Below are 12,526 nucleotides of genomic sequence, written 5' to 3'. Positions count from 1 at the left end.
AAGGGAGGGAGGGAGGGAGCAGAGAGGGAGTGCAGGGGGACTGTTCTGTTAGTGTTGCATGATGTGCCCTGTGCCATTCTTTTTGTTTTGGGTCCACACCCATCTTCTGGCTCTGCACTCAGAGATCACTCCTGGTGGGGCTCGGAGGATCATATGGGGTGCAAGAGATTGAACCCTGGTCAGATGCATGCAAGGCAAGCATCCAACCCACTGCTCTATCTCTTTGGCCTCTGATTGTGCCATTCTTAAACATTAATAATGGAGGCTAATCCCAATAGATCTTATCAAGAATTTTGCCTATATTTTACATCATTGGAAGGAGCTCCCCTTACATAACTTTTTTGTTTACATTAAATATAAAGACGATACTATACTTAACTAAGATTCTTAATGGTTTTCTATTATGATGGTCATCACTTTGACAGTGGTACTATGATTTGTGTTAATCAAACCACATTCAGTCAGGTATGAACCACTGATTGACGGTGTCAACATGTTTATGTTGTTTTATTTGATTTTCATGACTTTTACAAGGGACTATATGGTTGGAAAATAACTTAAAGTAGGTACTAGTACTACCTTATTAACCGAGGAGATTTAAAAAATATTTATATATATATTTTATTTTCATAAAATAGTTCACAATAGTTCATTACAGATAATATTCAAACACCAGTCCCCAGTGAGCATCTTCCCACCACAATAGAAGGAAAGTGTGTGAAGGTTGTTGTATTTCATTCTGGAGCCATTTAAGCCCATAGATAAGAGAATACAAGCAAGTATGTTAAAACCAAACAAATACATGCTGCTTTTGATAAGTGAGATAGAGTGTAAGATGTTGTGCAGCCTCAAGTGTGGCCTCACACTGCAGGAAATTCTGCATTGTTCTCTTCCGGGAACTTTAGTTTATAGTCCCTGGGTCTTGGCCATTGGTGAGATTACATGGCGCCGGGGGGCAGTTTGTGGGTGTGACTGCCAAGCTACTGGAAAACTGGGGAACTGGGGGAAGGAGGCCCAGTCCTGATCCAAGTGAGCTTGGAGATCTCAGTCTTGGATTCCCGCATACTGGGTTTTTCTGCTGGTCCACTCTTAGGTGAGGTTCATCCCCTCTTGGGTGAGGTTCATCCCTTCTTGGATGAGGCTCATCCGAGCATGTGGAAGTAGCCTTGGAATGGCAGTGGTTGGGTTCTGTAGGTTTTCGGCTGCTAGGGTTCTGCTTGGGTTGGGGAGGAAAACTCAACCTGCCATGCTCCAAGGTGCCCCAGTGAAGACAGCCTGGTACGGGGTGAGGACATTCTGCAGCTGAGATTTGAAAGGTTTTAGGAGTATTTCTTGGTAGAAGTTTGACGGCAGAATGAATTAGTGGTTAAATGATGGCTATTTTGCATCATGCTAGAAATCCAGGGAATACTTTCTTTTTTATATGTGTGTTATCTGTGTGTGTGTGCATGTGTGTGTGTAAAAAAGAGTTTTCTCAGTTTTGTTTTTACTTTGATTAAGCAGAGGGAAAAAGAGCAAGAAAATCTGAGAAGGAACTAGTGAGATTTGCATTTCAACTTTTTGCCTTGCTATATATGCTTGCTAGAATTTACTGTGTGGTATGGAATTCTTGGAAAATATGTCTTTATTTTTTGTTTTTAGGCAGAGGAAGAAGGTTATTTCGAAGCATTCAAAAATGAACTTGAAGCCTTCAAGTCAAGAGTCAGACTCTACTCTCAATCACCAAATTTTCAACCTATGATAGTTCAAAATCATGTTCCCCATTCTGGTGTTGGATCTATAGGTTTATTAGAATCTTTACCACAGGTAAGTTCTAAAAGTAAATATTTCATTAACATAGTAGTATTTTTTTATTCTTTTGTCTATTATATGTAATATATGTGTGGCTGTTTTAAACATTCTTGCCTCACAAGGAAACTTTGAGTTTCATTTTGTACCATGTTTTGGCACTGATTCTCTTTCATCTTTTAGGTATTTAAAGAGACATCCAATTCCACTTTCTTAAATACAGAAGAGATGATTTGTACCTTAGCATCCTGAAGGATAGTGTTATCTGCTGATCACTAGTTACTATGTCTCAGGATGGCATATGAGTTAGACTACGTTTTGAGTAGAACTATATTGTTAGGGACTTATTAAGATCAACAAGTCTCAAAGCATGAATACAGTAGCAACCAGTCTGATCTATTGGATGATTTAATATTGTTAAATGTTACTGTTGTACACCGGGTACATTTTTATTACACATTAGTTCATGCTAAGCTGTTTTCTGGTAAATAGAAAAACATGTCACTAGCATGAAATTATCTTGTTATCTTTAGTAAATCATTACCCATTTCAGATTTTAGAAGTATTTTAGTAGATTCTACTCATTTCTCATTTCCTGACCCCACAATTTTCAGACCTGCTTTAATGGCCATTTAAAATGTTTTCTACACATCACCTTTAGGAAAGGGGAATCCTGTTTAGAAAAGAATGTGAAGAAAACACTTTTTTTTTTTAACCTCATAAAGGATAGGAACTGAGCTTTTCAGTATCCTGATTTTATGTCTCTATAATTTCACTGTTCTGGTTGCATGTATTGTGGACAAAAGGGAAGATTTACAGTCCAAGATATAGCACAGTGGACCAAGTACTGCTTTGCATACTGAAGGTCCTAGTACCCAAGCACTGCTGGCTGACCCTTGAGTACAGAGTATAGAGCACAGAGCTCAGAGCAGTAGTCCTTGAGCCCCAGAAGTGTGTTTCTTAAACAAAAGAGGGAGATGAAATACAATTTAAGGGAAACAGTTTGTCATATTCTCCTCAGCCACAAATACTCTCAAGGATCAAAAGTCTAAGATTTTTTAAATAATAATAATGCTGTTCATTAGACATGAATGCAGTATTTCTCTTGTTTGTCCTTTAGATGGTCTCATGTTGTTTAAATTCGGTTATAATCTTCGATTTTTTTAGAACTAATCCACAGTTGTTTTGTGTGTGTGTGGGGGGGGGTTTAGAGGTTGGGGTCAAGGCAAGGAGGGGTCTGGAGTTGTAGTTCAGAAGTAGAGCCCTGGATTTGATTCCTAGGACTGTCGTTGTCCCCCCGCCATAAAAAGTATTTTATAAAATTTGTTATTATGGGGGCAACAATCAGCCAAAGATGGTGATGCTTAGGCTTGTTTATACTGGAGATTGAATGCAGACCTCACACAGGCAAGGTTCTGCCACTTGAGCCACAACATCCCTACCCCACCACAGTAAAGAATTCTGTCCAAGGGAATTGAGGGACTAAGTCCTGTCAGGTACAACCTGTAAATATCCTAAAACAAATAATGTTACATAATGAATGCAATGAATAAAAGGGATTTTTGAATGCTATTGATTCTAAACATGAGGGGAAAGATCACTGTATCACTGTCATCCCGTTGCTCATTGATTTGCTTGTGTGGGCACCAGTAATGTCTCCATTGTGAGACTTGTTGTTACTGTTTTTGGCATATCGAATACACCATGGGTAGCTTGCCAGGCTCTGCTGTATGGGGGAGATACTCTCGGTAGCTTGCTGGGTTCTCCAAGAGGGTGGAGGAATCGAACCCAGGTCAGTCGCGTGCAAGGCAAATGCCCTACCTGCTGTGCCCAAGGGAAAAGATACATATTAAAATATCATTATGGGAGCCAGAAAGATTGTTCAGATTGTTCAGCAGGTAGTACATTTGCATTGTATATGGCTGACCTAATTTTTTTTCCTTCAATCTTTATTTATTTATTTATTTTTATTTTTTATTTTTTTTTAATTCTTTTATTAATTCACCATGTGGAAAGTTACAAAGCATTCAGGTTAAAGTCTCAGTTATACAATGCTCAAACACCCATCCCTTCACCAGTGCACATATTCCACCACCAAGAATGATGATATACCTCCCCCCTTCCCCCCAACTCCCTCCCCAGCCCCCCACCCCTCATGTATAACTGGTAAATTTCACTTTACTTTCACTTTACTTTGATTACATTCAATACTTCAACAAAAAAAATTCACTATTATTGATTTGGAGTTTCTCCCCCCTAAAGTCGATCTGCTGAAAAGAAAGCATTTGGTAATTTGTTTTCCATTGCTGAGAATGAAGAGATATGAAGTCAGGAGGCCGCACTAGCAGCAGCGTAGTTTTGGATTTCTGTATTTTAGTATCTAGTAATTAAGTCCAGAGAAATGTCTGCCAGGAATCGCAACATTGTAAGCTTGTACCTCTCAGCTACTTTATATTCCACATATGAGTGCAATCTTTCTATATCTGTCTCTTTCTTTCTGACTCATTTCACTCAGCATGATACTTTCCATGTTGATCCACTTATATGCAAATTTCATGACTTTATGTTTTCTGACAGCTACGTAGTATTCCATTGTGTAAATATACCAGAGTTTCTTTAGCCAATCATCTGTTTCCGGGCACTCTGGTTTTTTCCATATTGTGGCTGTTGTAGACAGAGCGGCAATGAACATGGAAATGCAGATGTCATCTCTACTATACCTTTTTGCCTCTCCGGGATATATTCCCAGGAGTGGTATTGCTGGGTCAAATGGGAGCTCAATTTCTAACTTTTTGAGAATCGTCCATATAGTTTTCCAAAAGGGCTGAACCAGTCGGCATTCCCACCAGTAGTGAAGGAGAGTCCCTTTCTCCCCACATCCACGCCAACACCTGTTGCTTTTGTTTTTTGGGATGTGGGCCAGTCTCTGTGGTGTGAGATGATATCTCATTGTTGTTTTGATCTGCATCTCCCTGATAATTAGTGATGTTGAACATTTTCTCATGTGCCTCTCAGCCATTCGGATTTCTTCTTTGGAAAAGTTTCTGTTCATTTCATCATCCCATTTTTTGATTGGGTTGGCAGTTTTCTTCTTGTGGAGTGCAACCAGTGCATTGTATACCCTTGTTATCAACCCTTTATCGGATGGGTACTGCATAAATATCCTTTCCCATTCTGTAGATTGTCTTTGTATTTTGGTCACTGTTTCTTTTGAGTTGCAGAAGCTTCTTAGTTTGAGATAGTCCCATTTATTTATCTTTGTTTTCACTTGCTTGGCCAGTGGCGTGTCAGCTTTGAAGATACCTTTGGCTTCAATGTCGTGGAGGGTTTTGCCGACCTTATCTTCAGTGTACCTTAGGGATTCTGGGGCTGACCTAATTTTGATACCCAGCACCCCAAATGGTCCCCAGAGTCTCTAGGAGTGATCCCTGAGCATAGCTGGTTATGGCCCCAAAACAAATTAAAAACTCTGTGTGTGTGTGTGTGTGTGTGTGTGTGTGTGTGTGTGTGTGTGTATGTATTACTGAAAACCTGTTTTCAGGAAGTTCTTATCACTGTATCACTGTTGTCCTGTTGCTCATCAATTTGCTTGAGCGGGAGCCAGTAACATCTCATTCATCCCTGTGTCGTTCAGGGTCAGGGAAATGAGGCCCATCATTGTTACTGTTTTTGACATCTCGAATACACCACGGGTAGCTTGCAAGGCTCTGTTGTACGAGATTCTGCATTGCTCTCTTGTGGGAGCTTTGTTTTTATAGTCTCTGGATGTTAGCTGTTGATGACATTACTTGGCACCAGAGGCGGTTTGTGGGTGTGACTGCCAAGCTACTGGAAAACGGGGGATCTGGGTGGAGGAGGCCCAGTTCCTATCCGAGCAGGCTTGGAGATCTCAGCCACGGATCCTGCATACCTGGGTTCCTCTGTCGGTTCCTTTATGATTGAGGCTTGTCCGAGCATGTGGAGAGTAGCCTTGAGCATAGCTGTGGCTGGGTTCTGGAGGTTTTTGGCTGCCGGCAATCTGCTTGGGTGGGGAGGGAAACTCAACCTACCCCACTCTGAGGGGCCCGGGTGAAAACAGCCTGGCTCAGGGGTAGGAGGTTCTGCGTTACTCTCTTCCAGGATCTTTGTTTTATAGTCTCTGGATCTTTGCCATTGATGAGATTACATGGTGCCAGGGGCAGTTTGTGGGTGTGACTGCCAAGCTACTGGAAAACAGGGGATCTGGGTAGAGGAGGCCCAGTCCCAATCCAAGCTGGCTTGGAGATCTCAGCCACGGGTCCCACATACCTGGGTTCCTCTGTCAGTTCCTTCATGAGTGAGGCTTATCCGAGCATGTGGAGAGTAGCCTTGAACATGGCTGTGGCTGGGTTCTGGAGGTTTTTGGAAGTTCTTATGCATAACAAAAACTAAGGTTGTCCCTGTACATCCCAGTCACTGTCGCTGTCATCCTGTTGTTTGTCGATTTACTCGAGCGGGCACCAGTAATGTCTCTATTCCTCCCAGCCCTGAGATTTTAGCAGCCTCTCCTTCCTCGTCTTTCCCAATGATTGGAGACTCTTTCAGGGTCAGGGGAATGAGACTTATCATTACTATTTCTGGCCTATTGAATTCACACCATGGGTAGCTTGCCAGGCTCTGCCCATGCGGTCGGGATACTCTCGGTAGCTTGCCAGGTTCTCTGAGAGGTATGTGTGTGTGTGTGTGTGTGTGTGTGTGTGTATACATAAAATATATGTGTGTATATATATGTGTGTGTATATGTATTATTCTATGATTTGTTGCCTACTGTCTGAACTCAATCAAATATGGTGTGGTAATTATGGAAAATGGTTAGGAAGTATCTTATAATCCGCATTATCTGGGTTCTGTGGGACTTCATTCATGTGTGAGGCTCGGCCGGAGCATCTGGAAAGCAGCCTGGAGTGTGGCGCCGGTTGGGTAGTGGAGGTCAGCTGCCAGGGCTGGATCCCTTGGGGCAGGGAGGGTTCTCACCCGCCCCCCTCTGGGGTGCTACAAGTGAAAACAGCCTGGCGTTGTATCCAGTGGCATAGCAATGGAGGCCTCATTTTATACATCCGAGTCATGGTGTTTTAATAATATTTTTATCAATATTATTCTTTAAAATATAAAAAGTGAATTTTTTTGTTCTTTTTTTTTTTTTTTTTTTTGCTTTTTGAGTCACACCCAGCAATGTACAGGGATTACTCCTGGCTGGGCACTCAGGAACCACCCCTGGCGGTGCTTAGGTCACTGTATGGGATGTTGGGATTCGAACCCGGGTCGGCCACGTGCAAGGCAAACACCCTACCCACTGTGCTATCACTCCAGCCCCTGTTGTAAATTTTTCAAATGGATTAAAAGAGTGCCTAGTTCTTTCCCCCACACACTTTTTTTCTTGGTAATTTGGGTTTTTTTGCAGTCAAAAAATTGTTTTTAATGGGGCTGGAACAGTAGTACAGAAGGTAGATGTTTGCTTTGCATGTAGCTGACCCAGTTTCAATCCCTGGCATCCCAAACAGTCTCCCACGAGTAATTTTTTGAGAGCAGATCTAAGAGAAAGCCCTGAGCGTTGCCGGGTGTGACCCCAAAACAAAACAACCAAATTTTTTTTTAATTTTTAAAAAAACTTTATTTAAACACTGTGGTTTACAGAGTTGTTCGTAATACATTTAAGGTCTTCAGAGTTCAAATTCCAATCCCACTACCAGAGTGACATTCCCTTCCCTCCATTTTGTTCCCATTTTTCCACACTCCCCTCCATGTCTCCTCCCTTAGCAGGCACTAATTTATTTATTTTATATTGCTTGTTACAACTAAATGGCTAATGGAATTATTATAAACTAGTTCATTAAAAGAAAGCTTGTGAAAATTGTTATCTCTCACCATGAAATCATCAAGTCCTTGTCTGGGGGTTTACTAGGCTGTTGTTAGTTGAGCCTCTGTGTTACTGTTTCTGTTTATTGAGCTTAATTGGCTGCTATGTTACTTTTACTTCTAATTTGGTGTGCCAGTGTTGTGAAATTTGCAGGTGTCAGTGCTCCTGGAGTTACAGGATCTGTAGAACCGGGCTGATGTGCTTAAGTGAGGGTGGGTGTGGGATGTGGCAGGGCTTCAGAAAGTTCTGGGGTGGGAGGAGGTTGCCCACCCCCACTCCAAGAAGACCAGAATTCTCTGTCTGGTCATTCTACTGTTGAGGGCGCCCACTGAGTTTTTAATTTCATCTACTGAATCCTTTATTAGTGACACTTCTATTTGTAGCTTATTTCTGCTCTCACTTCTTCCTGTATTTTATTGGATGTCTGTTCCACTGTTTCTTTCATGTCCTCCTCTAATTTACTGGATGCCTGTTCCACCGTTTCTTTGAATTCGTTAAGCATCCTCAACATTTCAGCTCATTTTGTTTCATTTTATCTAAAGAATTCATCTTGAATTCTTTATCGGAGAGATTGTATTTGTCAGTGTTCCCTACTGAGAATTCTGGACTCTTCTTCATCCACTCCTTGTGGTGGTGATTTATGCTGTTTCTTCATCTTGCTGTGGTAATATAGAAGTGGGACCCACTCGCTCACTACCAGTGTCCCCCTCTTGCTCTGAGAAAGGATTCTGTTGAGCTCGGTTGATAGTGTAGTGATCACCTTTTTACCCTTCTAGAATATTAACTTCCTCTTTTGTGCTCCTCTGTGACTTATGTGAGCCCTCTAGTGCAGCTCCAGAAGAGGTGTTCTTTTTTTTTTTTTTTTTCTTTTTGGGTCACACCCAGCAATGCACAGGGGTTACTCCTGGCTCTGCACTCAGAATTACTCCTGGAGGTGCACAAGGGACCATATGGGATGCTGGGATTCGAACCCAGGTTGGCCGCATGCAAGGCAAACGTCCTACCTGCTGTGCTATTGCGCCAGCCCCAAGATGTGGTCTTTTATATTAGATTTGTTCGGGTTCTTGTGTTCACATTTATTTTGGTGAGCTTGGAATAGGGTACTGAACTATTAGCGTAATGTGTTTGTGACAGTCAGACTGTCCTCCTCTGAATTAGGTAAAGGAGATTGAGATATGAGACCAAAGTGTTGGGAAAGGGGAAAATAACTGCGGGTGCCCCTGAGGCCACACCTTCTGCCGAGCTGTACCTGTTAGGGAGTTGGCCGAGTTGGTGCCTGAGCTGGATTAAAGTCCCACTTCTGATGCAGTCCTAAAACTTGCCGGGGATCCACTCTGGCCTGGGTGCTTGCAGGGGGCACCTTGGCCAAGGAGGTGTGGGGGGGTCTTGCAGTTCCTTCGGTTGATTTTCTGGGCATGCCGCCCTGGAGGCCACACCCCTGAAAACTGGTGTACCTGGAATTTTCATGGGTTTGGTGTCTCTGCAGAGATTAGTTGAGAAGAGTCAAGTTGGGCCAGTGGCAATGGTTGGGTGGGGACTTGGCCCACTTTGCTCCAGAGGGCACCCCAAAGTTTTTAGCCAGAGACTGGTGTTTGGAAATTTGGATTTTAAGAACCTTTCAAATAATTAACATATTCCTTCTCCTTGTTAGTTTGTTTTTAACCTTTGTGAAAGCAAAGTTAAGCTTAAAAATAGCAATGACTTTCATTTAGTAAATGGAATTTTTTCCTTATCAAGTATTTTGTGTTTTTAGTATTTACTGTTGTATTAAATGGAAATCTTGAAAATATATTGTTGACATAAGGCCTTTTTTGTTTGTTTGGGGGCCACACCCAGAGGTGCCCAGGATTTACTCCCTGCTCTGTGCTCAGGAATCACTCCTGGTGGGACTCAGGGGACCGGGGATTGAACCCCAGTTGGCCATGAACAAGGCAAGCACCCTACCCCTGTACTCTCTGGCCTTTAAAGCCATATTTTAAGTAATTGCTGTGTACATAATCACATGGAAGATGTCATTTTGTATAATGATTAAGTGAACAGTTTTGTTTAATGAAACCGTAATGGCTTTCTGGTATTTTTTACGTATCATTGTCTTTAAGATGTCTCTCTGAATTGGGTGCTTATAAGTCTTTTTTTCCCCTTTACCTAGCTAAACTGCAGAGAAACAGTGAATGTGAAATTAAATATGTATTTGTACTTACTGGCATAAAATTAATTCTACATTTTTTTTCCCCTGTCCTTTACACCCCCAGAATTCAGATTATCTTCAGTATTCTATCAACTGCAGTTTAAATTCAGTGGTACATAAAGAAGATGATGAACCTAAAATGATGGACACTGTATAAATTGGTTAAGACTGCTGAGGCCAAGTGCTATTTTGTTACAAGAAAGGAAGAACTTGGCTATTTTCTTGACACTTTTATGGGTGCTGCACTTTATTTTTGTTTGGTTTTTGATGAGAGGGGAAAAAGAGTACTGAAAACATTTTGTAAATTTTTTTTATGTGCTGCTAGGTTTTTTTTTTTTTCCCTGAAGAAAGGAGTGGTACCATATGTTGTGGGACATGAAACTGGACTTTTTATTTTGGCTACTAAATTTGCCTTTAATCTTACTGTTCTCAATTTTGGAATCAAAGTATGAAAATCTGCACAAATGTGATTGTTTACAAGAACTGGTTGATTCTAGGAGGCATCTGCTACAGTCTCTTTTTACATGGATGTGTACATGTCCTACTCTGCAAAAATGATTAAAGAGAAAAATGTACTTGTATCCTATTGCTAATTTAGCTGTCAAATCTGGTATTTCATCCTATTAAAAGCAATAAATCAATAGTTGATTATCTACTTACTAAATTAAGGTGGATAAACAAATTAAAAGTACCCTGAAAATAATTTGTATTTTTCGACACCATCAGTTAACTTCATGACTATATCAAATTATGTAGACACTAATTTACCTTCTCAGTATCCTCAAAACTGGATCTGGACCATTGTTCAGTGGGTAAGGTGCTTGCCATTCACATGGCCAACCTGGGTTCAGACTCTAGCACCCCACATGGGTCTCCTGAGTATCGCCAGGAGTGATCTCTGAGCACAGAGCCAGGAGTAAGCCCTGAGCATAGTTGGGTATGGCCCAAAAACCAGGGTGTAAAAAACCAAACTTCCTAAAACAGTATTCCTTAGTAGTTGATTTTATTCTGTTGATCTTTTAATATTGAGGATTAGTGGTGACTTAAAAGTGATACTTTTTTTTTCTTAACAATCCCAACCAACTTCAAGCATGCTGTTTCTTTGCAAAATGTAGTCTGGGAATCTCTCAGGGAAAAAGTTTAAAAGAATATTAATGGCTTATTAGATCAAACATGAGGAATCTGATTTTCAGTCGTTTCATTCTGATGTACCCAAGGACTTTTTAAAAAAGAGATGTCTTGTTTGAGCTCAGTGTACCAAGCTACTGGCTTGTTTCAAGAGTTTGAGCACCCTTATTGGTAATGATGCCTTTTACTATTTTTTTCATTTTTAACTGTTAACGCAAAATGTTTCTAAACATTACTCCTATATAAACCACTTCAAATGTGTTGAGGTATTTGGTGAATCATTTTTATTTGAAATAAGATGAAAGTACTTATGTTGTCATTATTTGAGGATTAATATGATTTACAGGATCATGGACTTTGATTTGTATTGGGTAAAGTCTGGTTCAGTCCCATTAAGATGTGTAGAACATTTAGAAAACTTGTTTCAACTTGAGAAACCAAATAATGCTAAGGCATCAACCCATATGGTGATCAGGCCTCTGACCTTGGCCTCATTTGCACTTTTTTTTAAACAGAAAATGAGACACTTAGTACCCATAAAAAATGGACTGGAATTACTGAACAATATCTCTGTAACATCACTATCTTCCTGATTTTCAGAATAAAACTTTCTGTGCTTTTGATATAAATATATACTCTAATAAAAGTGTTATACTAATTTATATAGTAGTATTCATCAGCCTCTACTTTTTTTTTTTTTAAATATCAATGATCAAATAATAGAAGTGTTTTCTCTCTTACTGTTCTGGAAAAAGCTCTTGTTTGCCCCTTTCTATGAAATAAAAAATGAACACAGTAAAATCCCCGTAGTCACAAAAATCTGACTTCACTTTTTCACAGGATCTGAGTGTTAGTACCCAAGGTACTTTAAATTTCATTTGCTTTCTTAAAAGAATTAATAGCTAAAGAGTAGGAGAGAAATATTGTCAACAAACTGAGTACACTATTCCTGAAAGGTTTTTGGTCCTATTTTCTTAAAAGGAATTATTGAATAACTGTTCAAAATTTGGCTATTTACTTTCAAATTAACTTTTGAATATGAAAGTTTTACTAGTTATTTTAGGGTCCATTGATATAATTTGTAATTAAATCTGTTTTTACATGCTTAGCAAAATTTCAGCAGTCTGAGCAGTAAATTACCATCCTTTTTATTTTGCTTTTATTTTGTAATTAGAATTGTAAGAGAAATATTCTCTTTTCTGTTTCCTAAGCAGTATTTTAAAGGAATTATTCAGATTCAACAATTTTTCCTAAATTTTTGTAAAGATAGAAAGTCCTTCTAATCTTCCTCCACCTAATTCATGCTTACTAGTGCCAACTTATCAATGATAGTGGCGGCCATACTGATTTGAAATTATTTTCCAGGAGATATAAATGGACTATATTCTCATCAAAATATACAATGGCTGGAGCAATAGCACAGCGGGTAGGGCTTGCACGTGGCTGACCCAGGTTTGATTCCTCGGTAACTCTCGGGAAGCACGGCAAGCTACCAAGAGTATTCTGCCTGCACGGTAGAGCCTGGCAAGCTACCCGTGGCGTACTTG

The 12,526-nt window shown here is 40.3% G+C and overlaps 1 protein-coding gene across 1 annotated transcript in view; it reads left to right on the top strand.

Moving 5' to 3' along the window:
• Window positions 1-11,641, top strand: part of CDC37L1 (cell division cycle 37 like 1, HSP90 cochaperone) — a 31,333-nt gene extending 19,692 nt beyond the window's left edge. The window contains exons 6-7 of the mRNA XM_004600135.2: window positions 1,642-1,806; window positions 9,916-11,641. Of these exons, the coding sequence (XP_004600192.1) occupies window positions 1,642-1,806; window positions 9,916-10,008 (258 nt within the window). The 3' untranslated portion in view covers window positions 10,009-11,641. The remainder of the gene's footprint in view (window positions 1-1,641; window positions 1,807-9,915) is intronic.
• Window positions 11,642-12,526: the final 885 nt, after the last annotated feature.

Source organism: Sorex araneus, chromosome 1, assembly GCF_027595985.1.
Source record: "Sorex araneus isolate mSorAra2 chromosome 1, mSorAra2.pri, whole genome shotgun sequence".
NCBI lineage: Eukaryota > Metazoa > Chordata > Mammalia > Eulipotyphla > Soricidae > Sorex > Sorex araneus.
This window is presented reverse-complemented; position numbering and strand designations above follow the sequence as displayed.